This window comes from Dermochelys coriacea, chromosome 1 (genome assembly GCF_009764565.3).
Source record: "Dermochelys coriacea isolate rDerCor1 chromosome 1, rDerCor1.pri.v4, whole genome shotgun sequence".
NCBI classification, from domain to species: Eukaryota; Metazoa; Chordata; order Testudines; family Dermochelyidae; genus Dermochelys; species Dermochelys coriacea.
Window position 1 is genome coordinate 151,624,208 of NC_050068.2, and position 20,608 is coordinate 151,644,815.

The window sequence follows — 20,608 nt, forward strand, 5'->3', positions numbered from 1 at the left end:
GCTGCCCATACCCATTCGTAGCCCGCAAGGGGCCAATGGAGTTGCTTGCCTACCCCTAATTTTTTGGACGCTGGGACCTGGGAAATCCCAGATCAGGGGTATGTCTGCGCTAGAGCAGCAGGGGCAATTTCTAGCTCCAATAGATGTACCTGCACTAGCTCTGAGCGAGCAAGCGTGCTAAAAATAGAAGTGGAGCTGTGGCAACACGTGGTGGGAGGGGCAAGCCACCTGAGTATGTACCATGAGTTTCAAATGGGATTGTACTCAAGCTGGAAAGCCCCTCCTGCTGCTCGCACTTTTGTGCCTACACTTCTATTTTTAGTGTGCTAGCTCGAGCAGAGTTAGTGCGGATATGTCTCCTTGAGCTGAAAACTACACCTCCAACTCCAATGTAGATGTACCCTGGGAATGTCCCTGCTTCTCCCTCTTTCTCCTTCCTATCCCTATCCCCCCTATCCTATCCCTTCCCCACTAGGAGCTACTCATCATCCAATTCTGGTCAAGGGGCTTAGGGGAAGGGATTGGAAGACCATTATGTCTTGATTATTGTGACTTCCCATGGTTGCACACCTTCACTGCAGTAGCATATCTTTCTCTACTGAGTGCTGGCTTTTTAAATAAACTCTCATCTGCGTGGGTCAAGTTTCTCCTTTTGTGGGGAGTGGGCCACTACTCCCCTCCATGTGATCTCTGTGGACACACCCCACATACAGAATGCAGCGTATGTTGTTGTGTATGAATGCAAATATTTGTGTGGCTTTGCAAGACATTTCATTTACAAAACCTTACACTGAAGCCTGTTTTTCTAACTACAGCCTTACAGTGGAAGAGTCCATATTCCAGAAATTGCCTTTCAGCACAGCAGTGGTGTGGCTAGCAGGGAGTACGTATTCATAGCTAAATGAGCTATTATTTTATTCCTCCCCTCTTAAAAAAAATACCAAAAACAAAAACCAACAACAACATCCAAAAACAAATGGAAAGGCCTGCTAATTTCTAGTTTGCCATTTTGCCACTCTGCTGGTTCCATCTTCTTTCCTAGTGCCTCAAAAATCCCCAGGTAGTTAGACCCAGCTCTTTGGCCCATGAAATGGAGGCTCTGGCCCAAAGAAAAGGTAGAATAAAACCAAGCCCATTCTGTGGGAGACTTCACATCCCTCCTTGTATTCTAATTTTCCATCTAGAAAACCACCAAATCCTCTGGCTGGCTTAGTGTGAAATCTCTATTCCAGTTGGGATGAAGATAACTGCAAGATAACCAGCCATGGGGCTGTCCAATAAAAGCTCAACAAACATTTTAAGAGATTCTCAGAGTTGCTTAGATAATGTAGCTTCCAAAAACTGCTGATTCACCCTATGTGTGTTCATATATTGAGCTGAATACAATCGATGTTAGATGTTCTGACTACAGGAGAACCTCAGAGTTATGAACACCAGTCAGCCCCACACCCCATTTGGAACTGGAAATATGCAATCAGGCAATATGTGTTAAATGTAAACTACTAAAAAAAAATGGGGGGGGCATTTAAAAACATATGACAAGGTAATAAAACTTTCTGTGCTTGTTTCATTTAAATTAAGATAGTTAAAAGCAGCATTTTTCTTCTGCAGAGTAAAGTTTCAAAGATGTTTTAAGTCAATGTTCACTTGTAAATTTGAAAGAACAACCATAACACTTTGTTCAGAGTTACGAACAATGTCCCTTCCCACGGTGTTTGTAACTCTGAGATTCTACTGTACTTAAAGAATTAGGTGGAAACAGGAGAGTGTGAAAGGAGAATAGAAATCCAATTTTGGAGGCTTATTTCCATTTCGGCCTATATGTGAAACACAGGCCTAGTCCCTAATACAGTGTTGTAAACAGCTCTTTAAAATACAGAAGCATTGTGTTGTTTTCCTGTAAATAGTATCAAACCATTTATTAGCAATTGTGGCTTTCTTTCTATTGAGCAAAGATTCCTGCTGTTATTGATGCACGTCCAAGGCTATGTCTACATTGCAGCTTATGTCGGCCTAACTTATGTCACTGAGAGGTGTAAATGAGCCACCCCCTGCGTGATATAAGTTACACCAACAGAAGCGCCGGTGTGGACAGTGCTATGTCAGCAGGAGAGCTTCTCTTGCAGACACAGCTACTGCCCCTTGCGGAGGTAGTTTTACTATGCTGGTAGGAGAGATGCAGCCATATGTGTGTAGACAAGCCCCAAGTGTTTATTAAACAAAACACTTAGGTATAACAGAAATGTCCACTGTTTCCGACAAAATGTATGGGAGCCAAAACAAATATTGTCTTGTGAGATTCTTCTACTTTACCTACTGTAAAGCAGGTGATGGTTTTGTGTGCACATCACAATATAACTCATACAAGCTTGAATGAAAGTGATGGAACCACAGGATCTGTTCAATATCTTCATCAATGATTTAGATAGAGAGCACACTTATAAAGTTTGTGGACGATACCAAGCTGGGAGGGGTTGCAAGTGCTTTGGAGGGCAGGATTAAAATTCAAAAGATCTGGACAAACTGGAGAAATGGTCTGAAGTAAATAGGATCATTGCACACATACAAAATGGGAAATGACTGCCTAGGAAGGAATACTCCAGAAAGGGATCTGGGGATCATAGTAGATCACCAGCTACATGAGTCAACAGTGTAACACTGTTGCAAAAAAAGCAAACATCATTCTGGGATGTATTAACAGGAGTGTTGTAAGCAAGACACGAGAAGGAATTCTTCCACTCTACTCCACGCTGATTAGGCCTCATCTGGAGTATTGTGTCCAGTTCTGGGTGCCACGTTTCAGGAATGATGTGGACAAACTGGAGAAAGTCCAGAGAAGAGCAACAAAATTGATTAAAGGTCTAGAAAACATGACCTATGAGGGAAGATTGAAAAAAATGGGTTTGTTTAGTCTGGAGAAGAGAATACCGAGAGGGGACATAACAGTTTTCAAGTACATCAAAGGTTGTTACAAGGAGGAGGGAGAAAAATTGTTGTTCTTAACCTCTGAGGATAGGACAAGAAGCAATGGGCTTAAATTGGAGCAAGGGTAGTTTAGGTTTGACATTAGGAAAAACTTCCTAACCGTCAGGGTGGTTAAGCACTGGAATAAATTGCCTAGGGAGTTGTGGAATCTCCATCATTGGGGATTTTTAAGAGCAGGTTGGACAAACACCTGTCAGGGATGGTCTAGATAATACTTAGTCCTGCCTTGAGGGCAGGGGACTGGACTATTTCACTAGGAGGGTGGTGAAGCACTGGAATGGGTTACCTAGGGAGGTGGTAGAACCTCCATCCTTAGAGGTTTTTAAGGCACTGCTTGACAAAGCCTTGGCTGGGATGATTTAGTTGGTGTTGGTCCTGCTTTGAGCAGGGGGTTGGACTAGATCAGTGGTTCTCAAAGCCGGTCCACCGCTTGTTCAGCAAGCTGGGTTCACCAGCAAGCTGGGTGACTGCACTATGGCAGGGGTAAGCCTGGTAAGGTTTACTTCCCTCAACCCCCAGGAGAAGCAAGGGAGATCAAAAGGGCAGATTGTGACTGAGCTGCTCCAGGACAGCACTACTTCCTGCTGCCCCATACTCAGGGTAGATCATTTAGCTGCTCTCTAACCCTAAGTTTGCCAAGAGATATGTGTTTATCTAAAACGTTATTAGAGCACTGTATTTGTAGCCAAACCCAAGCATCTGTAAGTGAGCCGAGTCTGAGTTTAAAAACCAGGACATTAAAAGTTTGTGATTCAATAAACCTAAATATAAAAGTCAGAAAAGACTGTTAATGTTAATCACAGAATTTAACTGTGCTCACTTATTCTTCCCTTTGTGGGGGGAGAACTCACTAGCTTGAATCAGATTTCTTATTTTAAATTTCATTTTATTTTAATTCTTGTTTGTTGGAATAAGCCCTTGTTCCATTTGAACTCTGGCCCATTTGTACTTTCTCTCTTCTCCCAATCATTTGCTACAGCTTTGTATCTTGGCAAATGTGTGTTTTCCAGACCACTGGTGAAAATACTAAATGAAACAGTCCTCAACCCTAGTCCTTGCAGGACCCATCAAACCCAAACTAGATTCAGTGGCAGTTAGTTACTCCTTACTCGGCCTCCAATGTGTTAAGGCCTTGAAGAACGCTTCTAACTTAAAGCACATGAGCAGTTGCAGTGAAGCTTATGGTAGTACTCATGTGCTTAAAGTTGGGTATTGCTTACATACCTCGCTGAACTGAGACCTTGATCTCCATCAATAAATTGGTATGGTCATAGTTCCTACTGTTTAGAAAAACGATCTGGCTGCTGAATCCAATGGTTCCAATTATGGAACTGTCCAAGACTTTGTAAACTAAATTAAATACTGTCACTATTCCAGGAGCAACTCGGGAACCAGACTGTGACAGAGTCATGAGCAACTTCCCAGTTTCCTTGCTCCTGCTTGGGATTCAGGGGGTAGGACCTATATCTTGCCCAGATAACTCCTCCCACTGATGCTGGTGGCAAGGGAACCAGGAAGCAGACTCTGACTCTGCCTAGCACAGAATATTTCTTCTGGCACTTCTGCACTGATATGTATGTTGGAGGTTCTGCCCACACACCAGAGTGGTGGGGGGTGGAAGTTGTGGTCCTGTGGAGGTTGCTGTTCCCCACCAGTGGTGGGGGGTGGAAGTTGTGGTCCTGTGGAGGTTGCTGTTCCCCACCTCCTTCCCTTCCATTACAACCTGCAGTGAGGGCAACTGGCACAGGTGGTATTTGTTTTGTTTTGTTTTATTATTTGTATTTCTGTAGTGCCTGGTACTGGTCCATGTCCATGACCAGGGCTTCTGGGTAGCCTTGCATCCCCTTATTTGCCTGTGCTTCAGCATTAATCAGCCCATAATCTTGGCCGTAGGCAAAAAGGAAAGAGAATAGGGTTTTACTAAAAGTAGTTTAACAGTTTTTATATAGGGCAGACAATTTTGTAAATATAAAACCAAAGCAAAACAGTAACTTTAGGTGGCGCTTACATCAACAGGAGCCAAATCTTGCCATCATTACTCAGGTAAAGCCACTGTTGAAATCAGGGAGATTTTTTTCATGAGTAAGGACTGAAGGATTTGTCCCTAGACTACTTCTGTAAAAGATTCAAAAACAGTTTTCAAATACAGTGAATCTTTTCCGGCTGTGTAATGGGAGAACTGTGGCACTGTAACAGTTAACCAATGGTTTCAGAGTAGCAGCCGTGTTAGTCTGTATTCGCAAATCGGAATGCATCTGATGAAGTGAGCTGTAGCTCACGAAAGCTTATGCTCAAATAAATTCGTTAGTCTCTAAGGTGCCACAAGTACTCCTTCTTTTTTTTTTTTTAAGTTAACCAATGGTATGTTTTACACAAGAATAGACTTTAACTACAAACACCTTTTAAATCTGGATAATGTACCTGTTAATTGTGCCCAACTGCCCACTTGGTAATTATTATAATATTCTATAAGATGTTCTGTAACGCAAGTCAAATCAGTTTCAATAGACTTCACAAACAAAGCTATAATGGTTTCTGTGCAGGATACAGATGGCATTAACCCACTATTTTACAGTGCAGACAGGCAGATATGAACACAGGAATTGTCATAACAGGGATCCATCCAGTTTGCTCTCCTGTTTCTGAAGGTAACCATCAGTGGACACTTTTGAGAGAGGAATAAGAAACTACAACCTGCCCATGGGAGGTGGACCTGACCTGTCAGTTGGAAGTGGGCTTCTACCTGAAGCATGAGTTACCCTATACAGTGTAACCATGTGTGTTCTCATTATCCACATTAATGCCTAATTCTTTTCTGAATCCTATCTTCGGTGATATCTAGTATTAGTATATTACAACTCCCCAGTTTGTAAACTGAATTGAATTAGATTTAGAATCAGCTCAGTTGGGCTTTCCAGAAAGAATTGTTTGTGGGATTAAAGATTGGTAGTGGGACATTCACTTTGCATGTAGATTTTTTTCATATTTTTTTCCAGTCTCCCAGCTGCACAAATACAGTAATATGGCTTTGTTTGCCAGTATGAACTGCAATATTGCATTGCACATGCAACTCATACTTTAGAAGTAATTGCTCTTAAATGGGAGTACTCGTGTGCTTAAAGTTAGGTATGTGCTTACATACCTCACTGAACAGAGACCCTGATGTCTATCAATGAATTGGTATGATCAGAGTTCCTACTGTTTAGAAAAATGATCTGGCTAGTCTTTTTGGCTACAAAGTATTGCTAAAAAGTATAAGGAACCAAAGAATGAGCAGTCACCATTTGCTCAGCACCTGAATGTAGCAGGAGTAGATATGCACAGTACTTAGAAATGGATGCACACTTAGGCACCCCCAGAACACTGAAATGAGTCTGGCTGAGACTGAGGAAAAGTGAATGTGTTGGGGTGGAAGTGGGGCATGGCCAGGGCATAGATGCTGAAGTGGAATCCAGCAAATGCAAATTATGTACATGACTATCAGCATTACATTTTTTAGCTACTTTTTCTGCCAACCATGAATAGGGGCTTCTTCAAGTGCACTTTAGAGTGAAAATTAGAAGAAGCAGTTCATTTTTGGTGCTTTTCTCTTTAAAAGCAGCATATCAAACATGTTACTATTAATCATTGTAAAATTGCTTAAAAGTATATTTAAATTATTTTATTTTTATGGTATATTTAAAATAAATCACAATCTACTATGAACAAAGGACATACTCTGGTTCATGACTTGAATTCTATTCCTGACTCTGCAGCTAAATTGCTGTTTGCCTTGTGCATGTCACTTGACCTCTTTGTCTTACTTTCTTCACCCACAAAAGGGGCATGATGATATATTTATTTGAACAGTAGTACTGCTATGATCTAATGTTTGGTTTTTTTACAGCATTTTCATCCCATAAAACACTGCTGTTGTAATATTGCAATTGAATTGCTTTCAGAGAAAAAGCAATATTCTGTAGAGGAGCTGTATATAGCTCATGTAAGCTTTTCATTGATCTGAAGTGGGGGGTTTTTAAGATCATTCTGAGAAGAGGTTATGAAATGTCAGACATAATCCCTGTTGTAACAGAAGTCAATGCAAGGCAGAATCTCCTGAAAGCGTGACATTTACTTGCTTTACTAGTAAGCTCACCGCCAAGCTGTGGGGGTCGGGGGTGGGGTCTCACACTTGAACACTAATTTTTCAGGATTTCTGTTCCTAGATTTAAGTAATTTAGTGGAAAGGACATTTTCATTTTGTCCAGTTATACTGTATTTTGTGGCTTTGCTTTCATTGGTGGTGACTAGGTAGTGAAGCATAAGTTTATCCATCCCTATTATTGTTGAGACAAGGTGGGTGTGGTAATATCTTTTATTGGACCAACTTCTGTTGGTGAGAGAGACAAGCTTTCGAGCGACACACTGCTCTTCTTCAGGTCCATTGTTGTCCATTTTAGCTGTACTTTATTTGTATTGCTTCCACCTCGGTACCACTTGCCACTGGCCTTTTGCTTACATGGAAGATGCAAGAGAGGCAAGGCAAGCTTTCAAAAGTGACTGGAGAGTAGGCTTAATGAGGAAAGAGAGCTGCAGGTACTGTATACAAGCTCTGCATGTTTCCATTGGCCCCAGCCTCTCATCCCCTTCCCACATCAGACTTTCCCAACACACTCAGACTAGATCAACCTTTGAAAAGACTCGCACAAATATACTTATATCTTAAACGAATAAGCTCTGTATCAGTCGTGCCTTCCTTCAGTTCCAGTTTGTGAGGCAGTGATGACTAGAACTTCCAGGTTAACAGCCCTAAAATTTTAGTTCTCTTGTCATGCACCACATGAAGCAGAGGCAGACTGTTTGAAATGGTGGTATGTTTAGTACTCGGATATAGACATTCAGGGTTCTTGTTGTTCTGTTCCATTGGTGGGGAGGAGGGGGCGGAGAAGGAGGAAGAGGGAGGAAGGGAAATGTGATATCCTTAGAGCACACAAAGACATCTCATGCCCAATTCTGCCATTCCCTCCTCTCATTAAGCAGTACCTTTCTATCCAAGTAGTCCTACTGAAATTCGTGGAGTGTTTGTGTGGCATGGTGCTAATCATGATAAGAATAGCAAAAGCAAGTCCAAAGTGAGTTTAGCCAATTCAGGACTTCCACAACCAGAGAGTAATTGCAAATGAATTTACAGAAGGAGGGGCGCCTGCATGATGACATTCATACACTTGAGAGTAAACAGTAGCAAAGAGAAAGCACTGGCCATAGATGACTCTGGGGGCAATCTGTTAGTCTGCAGGTGATTAGACATTGATTCTTCCGCAGTTCCCAAACAATTGTTTCATTTAGCTTCTCTTAGATGAGACTGGGATAATGTCAAAATCACTTCCTTTTATTTCTCTTTGACTTTCAGATAGTTTGAATCTAAATATCCAGCTGTTGGGTGGCTTCAGACGACAGTTGATGTGTTGAAGATGAACTCAGACACCTTCTGTGAATGTGGGTTGAAAGCTTGCAGCATGTCAAGGAAGACCAGAAAAGATGCAATGAACATTCTGTAACCAGGAAAATGAGAGAATTTCTTAAAGAACACAGCAGAAACCTCTCTCTCCTGCAGCTGGAAGACATGGTCACATGCTTTTAATACCTGGTTAATTTAATAAAGAGCTCTCTGTCAGGCTATCTTGTAAATCTTGTATTTGTTTGACAAATGTGCCTTTGAAACTTGCAGTAAACAGTTTATTCTCTGGAAACCCAACTGTTGGAAAAATCACTATTGAAGAATCATGTCAAAAAACCTGGAGATCATCAATTTGTCATTTTTGTTGGAACATGAGAGGGAAACAATATTAGGAGTACTGAAGAGAGATGAGTATTTGAAAAAAGTGGAAGATAAGAGGATAAGGTAATCTTTTAATGTTCTTCTTGTAAAAATTGCTTTTTTTTCATTCTCTCTTGGTTGAGGAGTTGTTAGAATATTGCAGACTGGGTAGGGTGGCCAGGTGCCCGGTTTTTGACCAGAAAGTCCAATCAAAAAGGGGACCTGACAGTGTCCGGGCGGATCTACTGACTGGACACCCAAAGTCCGGTTGCTGCGGTTGGGGAAGGTGGGGAAGCAGTGGCTGAACTCAACCAGGGCTGCCTCCTACCTGTGTCAGGTTGCTACAGCTCCCAGCCCCAGCTCTGCAGGTGAGATCCTCTCAACCTGGACTGAGGGAGAGGAGAAGCGGAGGGGGGAAAAGGGATAGGGCAAGGGAGGTTCTAGCAGTCCTGCTGGAGTGTCCAGTTTTTAAATATTATGAAGATGGCAGCCCTAAGAGTGGGACCTGACTTGAGGGTCTCTTCACCCATGTGGGAGTCCTGAATTTCAGGAGTGACTTTAGCACAATTGCTCCTCTAGTCTCATGCAAAGAGAAGTATGGCAGAAGTGGGAGGAAAATGCTAGTTAATGTATTTTTTTGTAAATGTGTGTGACGCATGCATAGCTACCGGCAGTGATGAGCTGCCAAAATCTTAACAACTGGTTCCCTTCTCACCCTACGAGGGGGTCGTGGCCCACCTCCGCCCCCCGGGACTCCTGCCTCATCCAATCCCGTGCATTCCTTGATGCCACCCCTGTCCCCTGACTGCCCCCAGAACCGGGCAGGAGGGTCTCGTCGGCCACCGTAGTGGGTGCCCACCCCGCCCCTAAGAGCCAGAGGGACCCGCCAAGGGGCGAGGTGGGGAGTCCCGGCGTTGCTTACCTGGGGCAGCTCCCAGGAAGCATCCGGCAGGTCCCTCTGGCTCCTAGGGGCGGGGTAGCGAAGCTGGGGGGGGGGGGAGCAGGGGGAACGGCCGCTCCCCCCACTGATCACATTAAAAGTGGCACCATAGGCACCAACTCCGTGGGTGCTCTGGGGCTGGAGCACCCACGGGGAAAATTTGGTGGGTGCAGAGCACCCACCGGCAGCTCCCCGCCCCGTGCCCAGTTCACCTCCGCTCTGCCTCCTCTCCTGAACATGCCACCCCGCTCTGCTTCTCCGCCCCCCGCCCCAGCTTCCCGCAAATCAGCTGTTCGCGTGGGAAGCCTGGGAGGACTGAGAAGCAAACGGCGGCTTCCCGCTCAGGCGCAGGGAGGCGGAGGTGAGCTGGGGCATGGAGCGGTCCCCCACCCCCAGTTACCTGCTGCAGCATGGGCAGCCCTCCTCATGCCCCCCCCATCCCAGCTCGCCTCCGCCTCCCTGGGCCTGAGCACGAAGCCGCTGCTTGCTTCTCAGCCCTCCCAAGGTTCTCGCACGAACAGCTGATTCACGGGAAGCTGGGGGAGGGGGTGGAGAAGCAGAGCAGGGCAGAGCATTCAGGAGAGGAGACGGAGCGGAGGTGAGCTGGGTGCAGGGCGGGGAGCTGTTGGTGGGTGCTGTGCACCCACCAAATTTTCCCCGTGGGTGCTCCAGCCCCCAGCCTAAGGCACCACTTTTGGCCAGTTGTTAAATTTAGAAGCCCTTTTAGAACCGGTTGTCCCTCATGGGGGGACATTGCTAAATTTAGCAACCGGTTCCAGCGAATCGGTGCGAACCGGCTCCAGCTCACCACTGGCTACAGGGTATAAGACTAGGGATAGTGATATCCTGGATACCAGAGTCACTGGAAACTTAAATCCAGTACCTTTTTGTTAACACACACAAATTAATTCTGTAAATTTGTTGTTTCTTTGTTTTGTTTCTTAAGCTGGAATATTACTTCATGCAAGGTTAACCTGCAACAGAATGCCAGTGCATGCTGAGAATTAATGATACCTAGATCTACTGCATACCTTGGAAATTTGCCATAAGATTGTCTTAATAAGTTTGTAGAACATTTTAAATGTGCTAAAATTACGGCATAATGAAATCTGATACTTTGCATTGAAAATATGTACAAATTCTCTTGATTGATGTTCATTCCAAGTTTAAGATCCCAGCATTCCTGTCTGATTCCCACAGAAATGTTCAGAGTCCCAAATTACCAAAATCTGTGATGTGATATTGCCTCTGCCTGTGTGCACCTTGAATAGGAAGTCATCAGTTAGGCACTAATATTGAATTTTGGGACAGGAAAAAATGGTTATCCTATAATAAAAATGAAAGTACTTATTTTTTAGTATGTTACCAAGTTCATTTTTCTATTGATGATCTATTCTATTTTTCTATCGATTAAAGTGCTTCCTGCACTGAAGGTGACTGAAAACATTTATGGCAAAAGTTTTTGTATTTCAAGTAGAGTTGGAAATATTGCCTGGTACTGATTCTGCTATTTTGTTTGAACTGATCCCATGTGCTCAAAAGGGTTAAACAAAGCTATTGTGACACTTTTTTTCTCAGAGAGAATGGCTATGTTTTGTGTGTTCCTTCAGAGCCAGTGAGCATGGTGTCAGTAGTAGCAGCAAGGAATAGCTCTGTTCTGCTTTCCCCTACAGTGTTCAGGGGAAGGGGTTTTGCCATCCAAGATTTTAGGATAGCAGCCTTGCCTGCTAGCTCTCAAAAGACCTTGGAGGAAGGTGTAGAGACTCCATGAGGGTTAGTAACCCTCTCCTTTCCTAAAAGATTACACAAGATTACACAACTGGGACACAGTTTGTTCTAGGCACGGTATTTACCCTTGGAGCTGGATCAGCCTTAATAGTGATGGGCAGGGATGCTGCAAACTAGAGTGTAGCCCAGTTAGTAGTGCAAGCTCATGGTTGGGAGTTTAGGCTTTGCAGCTGGCTCTGCAGAAGTGCCACTGATGGGGAATTTTGAGCTGCATAACTATCCCAGAAGATGCTATCATGCTTATGCTCCTATCAAAGATTCCTGCATCAATTCCAGTAGGTAAATGGGCCATTGGCTCCCCAGCTCTCTGCAGCAGCTTCCTCATTCAGTTGTCATCCTTCCTCAAGTCCTTGTCCCTTTTGTGGTCGCCTAAAAACCCTACCTGCCTGCCCCTTTGAGTGTGGAATTGTGGATATGTGGCTCAGCAAGGTGCAAACTGGTGACATTTTCTGCGTATGGGGCCGTCTGGTGGATTTATTGGCTTTTTGTCTAGTGGGAGAAGACCTCCTGAAGAACAGCTTGAAAACTGAAATTAATGTGAAGATCCTGATGATAATTATGAGGCACCTTTTGAAAAAAACATAAATCTTAAATTCAGTGGAATGCATACACAGCCTTCCGGCTACTTCAGGGAGACTAGTGAATGCAAGACCCTCAGGTTATTTGGAGAATTGTCCCTCACACGTTTTGCTCACTGTGCCTGATAACATCAAACTCTGAGACCTTAAAAAGTCTCCCAATATATTCAAGACAGGTTTGGATCTGAACAGGGAGCTGGGTGGATTTCCCTACCTCCAAGGAGAGTTCATGGTGACTCTCTCTGAATGCAGCTAAATTATCCCTGGCAAGGATATCTTTTATCCTTGGCTCATAAATATACTTCTGAAGAACTTGTTTTGTCTTTGGGATGCCATTTGGTGCAATCTGGTGTGTGTCTTATCGAAACATATTTCACAGAAGTACACAGTCTTCTACATTAGCTTTGTTGTTCATTCTGGCAAGATGCTCAGTTCACCCACTGTATTTGAGTTTAATGTATTATTGGTATTATTGTAGTGCCTATGGAGCCCTAATCATGGACCCAAACCCCACTGTGCTGGGCGCTATACACACACTGAACAAAGACACTCCCTGCCCCAAATTGCTTAATCTAATTGCTTAATCCAAGTGTAAGACAAGAAAAAATGGATGGATACAGATCGACAGGCACGTGCAAGGAAACAAGTGGGGGCGGCATGGGAAAAAGCCCTGAAGGTGCCTGTTTTAAATTTAACAATTGAGCCATGGAGACTGACATCATGGGCTGATCAGAGGCAGAAGTCGAACTTTTGATACTAAAGGAGAGATCATAGGTAGGATGAGGATAGACCTTGAGGGGCCTTGGAAGTGAAGTCAAATAGTCTTTTTGAGGGATAGAGAAGAAGGAGTCAATGGAGAGATGCAGAGAGGGCTGATGTGGTCAAATATATTATGCATTCAGAGCATTCAACCTACCACTAATATAGTACCATTGAGCTATCACATATGGGCTCATATCCTGCCTATTGCATCTCTTAGTACTTTGTTACATTTACACCTTTCCCATCCAGTTTTTAAAGAATTTTTATTCTTTAAACAGGAATTAAAGTTCTGGATCTTGTTTAAACAAAAAGTAATAGAATAATAGCTGAACACAGAAAACAGAGAAGGGAAGTAACTTGAGCCTTTCCCAACATAATACTATCAAGTTATTACCTGTGTGTTGTAATCCCCTCTTGGCCTCTTAGCAGCAGTTTAGTTGGCCAAGTCCACTCAATGGTTCCTCTGGCAAGGATTCTGCATGGTCAGGGCTGCCAATTAGAATAAAGACTCTCCTTATCAATCAGTACAATGGAATATTTTAAAATATCAGCATATCCTAATATAGGACAAAACTGTTCTCTCAGATACCACTATCTGGTAACTATTGGCAATTTATGAAGTGAGTTGAAATGGATTTGAGAAATTATCTGTGCATGGAAATTGACTTGTCAGGTGATGTATCTGGAGATGCTTGTAAGGGCAAGTGTTGTAAAATACTATGGCTTGTATACACTGTGTACAGTATATGTTTTTGCAAGACTGATGAATAGTTCTTTAAAGAAAATATACCTCATGTGATACCATATGTTTCATCCATATGTGCCTGGGAAGAGAGAAGCTGATTGGTAACTATCGCAAGTAAATTGCTCCATTAATACATTATTATTTGAAATAAGATACTTCTTGTGTATAAATAGTTACTATTTTAGTACCATAAACACAGATGCCTGTGGTTTCCATTCTATTTAAAAATTAAGAATGTTCCATTGCTGAGCTAATTAATAACTAGTGTGCCTTTTTTTTTTTAATCGTACTGGGGGTTACCATTGATTCTACAAACATATAGTAAGAATCCAACAGTTTGTAACTCGGAAGGTATTTCATTTTGCTAACATAATTTGTAATTTTATCTTTAAAAATTCCGGCAGCCAAAGATTCCTCCTGTGTGATAATTTAAACTTCCTCTTTTTTCCTTTCTTCTTCTTACCACCTTCATTCTCTCCCAGGAGGGTTTTTAACATTCCAACGAGAATATATTTCCATCCTCTTTCCAAAAAATAAAAAATAAGCCAAAAGTGCATGAGTACAACATATATACTTGATCTCTTTTGCTGTTGTCTGAAAGTATCTCTGCACTATAGAAAGGGAAGAATGTATAAGGGGGCATTTTTAAAAGGATTTTCTTACCCCAAATTCACAACAATATAGCTCGGATCCAGGACCCAAAGGATACCCTGAGTTTGCATTCCTCTGCCCTATAGCAATGAGCAGAAGTAGCTAGGATGAGCTTGAGAAGGTGGGACCTTGGTGGTATTAGCGCAAAGCAGCCAGCACTAGCTGTAGTTGAGGGGACATTGGGGAAGAGTTTTCCAGCCACCAGTTTGCTTCCCACACCAACCTAGAGGAATTGCTGTAGCTCCTGATATCACATTAATTCAGCTCTGAAACTTGGACTTGGACAAGTTTTTTTTCTTATTTGCTGTTTTGTCATTGGTGATTGGTTTCCCTTCAATGCACTCCTCACTGCAACCGTTCAGCTGTACAATACCATTCTCCTCATTAATGCTTCTCACTTCCCTCCTCTCCCACCACCCTCCCTCCTTTTCTTTCCATTTTCAACCACACTACTCCTTCAGTTTCCTTTTCCCTTAGCTAATTCCCTGTCTTACTCCAAAACTTCCTTTGCATTTCACTATTCCTCTTTCCCACTTCAAACATGCATGCTTTCCAAAATAACCCATCAAACGTCTTAAAACCAGGTTTTATAATATAAATCAAATAATTATATAAGGAAATAGAATAGCCCAAAATTTTCACACCTGGGTTCCTGAAAATTGAGCACCTGAAACCATATTTAGGCAGATAAATGGCCTGATTTTCAGTATGGCGAGATGCCACTTGAAATCATTATTAGTTTATCAGTTCATACATTGGTTCTTAATAAAATTAACTTTTACTTTTCTTCATCCCATCCAACACAAGATAAAATGTAGAGATGCAAATCCAGTTCCAAGTACCAGGTCTATGTGCTGGAAATCATTCTGGTGGATGGCAGAGTCACTTTATAGCTGCTTCTGTCACTCTAGGGCTGAATTAGCTTCCTCAGCCTGTGTATGGCCTAGGTGCAGAATAGCTCAAAGGTCACCAGCAGCTCCAAATGATGACTGTGGCTGGCAACTCAGCTCCTCAGGCATAATACATTTTTCTATCAATTCATCTGTATAGGAGACATAGTTTTCTTGGGGCTGATCCAAGGCTATGGAATGAACTCACTCTTTTTTGTCCTTTCCATTCCCTTCCCCCCCCCCCAGTTTTTCCCAGTGAATCCTTTTCTTAATTCAGTCTGCAATTTTTCATAACTTTGCAAACTTTGGAACAATTAGAGCAGAAAAAGGAAAACTGGAACACGGACTCTACTACTTTTTTCAAAGTGAGGTAGTTCTGAAAAGTTAAGGTGTGGGGGGTAAGGAAGAAAAAGGAAAATTAAAACTGCATGCAGTGGTGGAAAAGGTGGTGATATAAGACATCATGCTTTACAGCGTTCCTTATCACATGGACATTATCTGTTATCCTCACCCTTGCTCTTCTGAGTCATTTATCAAATCTGCTGTATACTAAGACTATTCTGCCTTCCACTTTGATATTTTATGAGGGCATGTTCCTTGATTTTATGCTCCATTTAGAAAGGTTTAGTATGTCAGTGCTGCCTAGTTGTTGGGTATAAGAAAAAAAATGCATCTTCAGTGCACTTGGTATATTCCCTCTGAAGTGGTGGTGTTTTTTTAATATACCATTTGCATTTAAAAGAATAGCGGAGTGTTAGCAGAGACAATGTTAATACTTATCTCTTCTATCAAACCCCTAATATTATAGGTAATTTAGCTTCCTTAGGGGTATTATATTTTTCCCAGCAGTTTGATAAATGGGATTCTGCTGGATTTGCTTTCTCTTGGATTCTCTTTGTACTCCTAGAAAATGTTTTGGTCGTGTTTTGTTTCTTGTATACCATGTGTAAGTACAAATGTGTCCAACTCCTAGCTTGAGAGTCTATTGCTTTAAAATTTAGGAAATCTTGCCCCCTGTGCTGCCTGTAGAAGAGATGGTGTTACATTTGCTACCCCTTTTCAGTAATGTTTAGTGGTCACAGCTATGCAGTGGTTGTTTAGAGGCTGCTGTGAAGATGGATTATTTTCAGATGACTCATCTACCTCCTCCTACTCTTCCTCACCCTTGGAACACTTAATTCTTCATATTCTGAAATGTGACCCCATTTGTTACAGTCTGTCTGTGCTTCAATCCAATAGACTCTGCAAGGAATCACAAAGCAAAGCTTCTGACCCACACATCTGCCTGAATGTTTTCTGATGAATAAGTCAGTAGGGAAGTTGAGGGACAATTTAATTTACCAGGATTTGAAGAAAGCTTTTAAGACGGCAATACACTTTTTTTAAAAACAGTCAATCTGCAAGATGAGCAGCCTTAGCAGAATGAATATCATCAATCAAGAATTCGTATTGGATAAAGAATAGGAATTACCGAGGAGATGGATTTCAGAGTAGCAGCCGTGTTAGTCTGTATTTGCAAAAAGAAAAGGAGGACTTGTGGCACCTTCGAGATTAACAAATTTATTTGAGCATAAGCTTTCGTGGGCTACAGCCCACTTCATCGGATGCATTCAGTTGAAAATACAGTGGGGAGATTTATATACATAGAGAACATGAAACAATGGGTGTTACCATACACACTGTAACGAGAGTGATTACTTAAGGTGAGCTATTACCAGCAGGAGAGCGTGGGAGGGACCTTTTGTAGTGATAATCAAGGTGGGCCATTTCCAGCAGTAGACAAGAATGTCTAAGGAACAGTGGGGAGTGGGGGAAATAAACATGGGGAAATAGTTTTACTTTGTGTAATGACCCATCCACTCCCAGTCTTTATTGAAGCCTAAGTAAATTGTACCAGTTTGCTTATTAATTCCAATTCAGCAGTCTCTCATTGAAGTCTGTTTTTGAAGTTTTTTTGTTGAAGAATTGCTACGTTTAAGTCTGTAATCGAGTGACCATCCGCCCCGCTTAGTTCCTTTGTTTCTTCAGGTGTTTTCAGCAGTCTTCCTTCTTGGGCAGGGAGGCAGTGGAGAAGAGCCAAGATTAACTCACTGCCCACCTTAAATAGGATTTACACATGGTGGGAATCCTTTGCTTCCTATTTTGACCCCCACCCACTTCCAATGGAAAAATACCAGAAGTCAAAAATGATGTCCAGTACCAGGTGATATGATCACCTGACCCTGCAGTGTTAAAGTAGCATCCCAGGAAACTTCTCAGGAAGGAGGGAGATTAGCATCTTCAAAGTCCTATTGTCCTTCCTAATGGCCCATCCAGGCTGTTTGCATACTGTCCAGTGGGCATTCCCCAGGTAAAAACATAGTTGTAATTATTACATAGTCAATATTACTGACTTCAAATACAGAAATGATACATGCATACAAATTGGATAATCACATTCAGTAAATCATAACCTTTCCAATGATATCTCACATAACTCATCTTGCATAAAACATATCTTAGTTATACCATATTCATATTGTAAGCATATCTCTTATGAAAAATATGGGGCATAGGGTCACAGGAAGGTAAGAAAAGTCACACCTTTCTATTCAAAGGGTCAACCAAGCACTGTTTGGGAATTCTGAGATACCAAGACACACTCCTTATTTCAGAGGAGTTGAAAGGCAAATGTCAGAACTCAGATAAGCTGGAGAGAGAAGCAAGAATCCAGAAACTCAGGCTGGTGAGTATCTAGAAAAAATCAACCCTGTGGACTCTAAACAGTTTTCCCATGCACTGGCTTTATTAAACTCCATGAGTACAGCAGCTGCACAGAGTCTGATGTATATAGTTTCTGAAATAGGGCTGCCTGTTGCTAAAGCAACTTCAGCAAAAAAAAGTTTTCCATCACTTCAGATAGTGTACTTATGTCGAAGGACTTACTAAAGCAGGCTTGAAGTTGGGCTATTCCTTTCTTTTTATGAAGTTTTATGAATAAGGATTTTTGTCCTGGCTCTTTATGTTCACTGCATACACACAGAGAAGTTAGATTAAAAAGAAATATTCTTGCTGGAAGGTTGTAGTGTAACACTACGTTATTTCTTAGAATTCGGAGCAATGACAACACAAGAATCCCAAATCAGCAAGAGAGGAAACAGGTTGCTCCCTTTGGCGGTGAGACACTACTTAACCCAAACTTGCTTGAAGCAGTCTCTTTGCTACTCACTCTGATAGATGCTTTCCTACAGAGCCCAGCCTGCAAGCAGGTCCAAGAAACCCTTCTCTTGTAGTTCCCATGCAGTCCTCAATATTGACTATTCTCCATTTCTGCTGGACAGGAGAAGGAAAAAAAAAAAGCTTTCATTAGCTGAAAGAATAGGGTTTTATGTATGTTCTGCTGTACTCAAGATTAGAGCTGGGCGAAATTTTTCATGTGAAACCTTTTTTTCACCAAAATATGCAGATTAACGTCGACTGAAACAATTTATGAATTTGGGTCCATTTTGACAACTTATTTTATTCAAAATAGAAAAAAATGGGAAATGTTGAAATGGTTCATTTGCCATTTCAGCAACTAAACATGTTGACTTTTATTACGAATTAAATTCCAATTTATTTAAAAAACAATTTTAAAATGTTTTAAAAGCCTTGACATTGAAACTAAATGTTTTGTTTCAAGTCCTCCAAAATGCTTTGACTGACGTGAAATGAAACATTTTTTGATGTTTCAGTTTGTTGAAAACTTCAAAACATTTTTGTTTTGGGTTGACCTGAAACAATTTTTTTTGTTTGGGGTTTTTTGTTTTTGTTTTTTTTTCTTCATCTGAACCGAATATTTGGTTATTTGGACAATCCTACTTGAGATATTCTTCAGATGTCAGGCTTGGACTTGCATGCCACATTCTATAAGTGAACTTTGTTTAGAGTTGTAAGAAATAATTACAACTCTAAAGAAATCAGTAAATCTATTTATAATGCAAAAACCCCAGTTACAATTCTTAGAGTGAAAGTATATAGCAAGTGGAAGACACTGTAACGGCAGTGCACTTCACAAATAATAATTGCATACATGGAGCAAATACATACTGAGAAACTTGCCAACACTGTACAACCATTTAAAGTGATATTGAAGATACCAAAAAGAAAAGGAGTACTTGTGGCACCTTAGAGACTAACAAATTTATTAGAGCATAAGCTTTCGTGAGCTACAGCTCACTTCATCGGATGCATTTGGTGGAAAAAACAGAGGAGAGATTTATATACACCGATGAAGTGAGCTGTAGCTCACGAAAGCTTATGCTCTAATAAATTTGTTAGTCTCTAAGGTGCCACAAGTACTCCTTTTCTTTTTGCGAATACAGACTAACAGGGCTGCTACTCTGAAACCATACACACACACAGAGAACATGAAACAATGGGTTTATCATACACACTGTAAGGAGAGTGATCACTTAAGATAAGCCATCACCAACAGCAGGGGGGGGGAAAGGAGGAAAACCTTTCATGGTGACAAGCAGGTAGGCTAATTCCAGCAGTTAACAAGAATATCAGAGGAACAGTGGGGGGTGGGGTGGGAGGGAGAAATACCATGGGGAAATAGTTTTACTTTGTGTAATGACTCATCCATTCCCAGTCTCTATTCAAGCCTAAGTTAATTGTATCCAGAAAACTAAAATATAAAAACCAACACAAAGCCAAATAAGATGACCCATAAAAATCTCCATCCACCTTCTTAATGACCAGTGCTAGCAGTAATTGAAATGGAAAGCATCTCTACGGGGGGGGGGGGGGGGGGGAAAGGTAGTGTTTGTCAGGGACTACTGTGCTGTAATTCCTTTGCGGTTGTTGGAGTGCTTTCTGTGTCTGACTCTGTCACTTTTGCAACCTTTAATACCATGTGGCATTCAAGGGACATGGTATGTGAAGGATGGGATTCTTGGAGGAGATGTGCTCCTGAATTATGCTGCAAGCAGTTTGGCAAGCATCGGCTGCTCTTTTAATTTATTTTTAAATTTAAAAAATTTCCTCATCAAATAGGGCTTCAATAGTAAATGCTAGTTTTTAGCAGTGAAGAGTTAAATTTAAATGCATTTAATTCTAGAAGGGTTTCCAAAGGCTTGAATAGCAATGGACCCAGTATGTACTAGGCATCATTGGTATGGATGCCTTTCATCCCCTAAAGCTACCTTTTACAGCAGGACATAATTCCAGTTCATAATCATGCCTTTGTTAACAATTTAAACATATTCTAATTCAGAAAAGGTCCTTTCATCATCAAGAAAAGGAATATAGCTTTAAAACTAGGAATAATATTTAGCCAGGGAATTAAGTGAATTCACTCTTACTTATTTTACTGTGTCTCTCTTCCTTTCTTAGGCCTCGTCTACATCGGGAAATTGACTGACATAGCGGTGGTGGAATAAGCTATTCCTTTATAACTATCTGGCAATAGCTCCCCATGTGGACACTTTATTCTGGAATAAAAGTGAT

The 20,608-nt window shown here is 41.7% G+C and overlaps 1 protein-coding gene across 4 annotated transcripts in view; it reads left to right on the plus strand.

The window, feature by feature from the left end:
* SYTL5 (synaptotagmin like 5) overlaps positions 1-20,608 on the plus strand; it is a 177,367-nt gene that overhangs the window by 53,877 nt on the left and 102,882 nt on the right. For all 4 annotated transcript variants that reach the window (XM_038387843.2, XM_043505622.1, XM_038387845.2 and 1 more), the window contains exon 2: positions 8,375-8,866. In XM_038387843.2, the coding sequence (XP_038243771.1) occupies positions 8,748-8,866 (119 nt within the window). In that variant the 5' untranslated portion in view covers positions 8,375-8,747. The remainder of the gene's footprint in view (positions 1-8,374; positions 8,867-20,608) is intronic.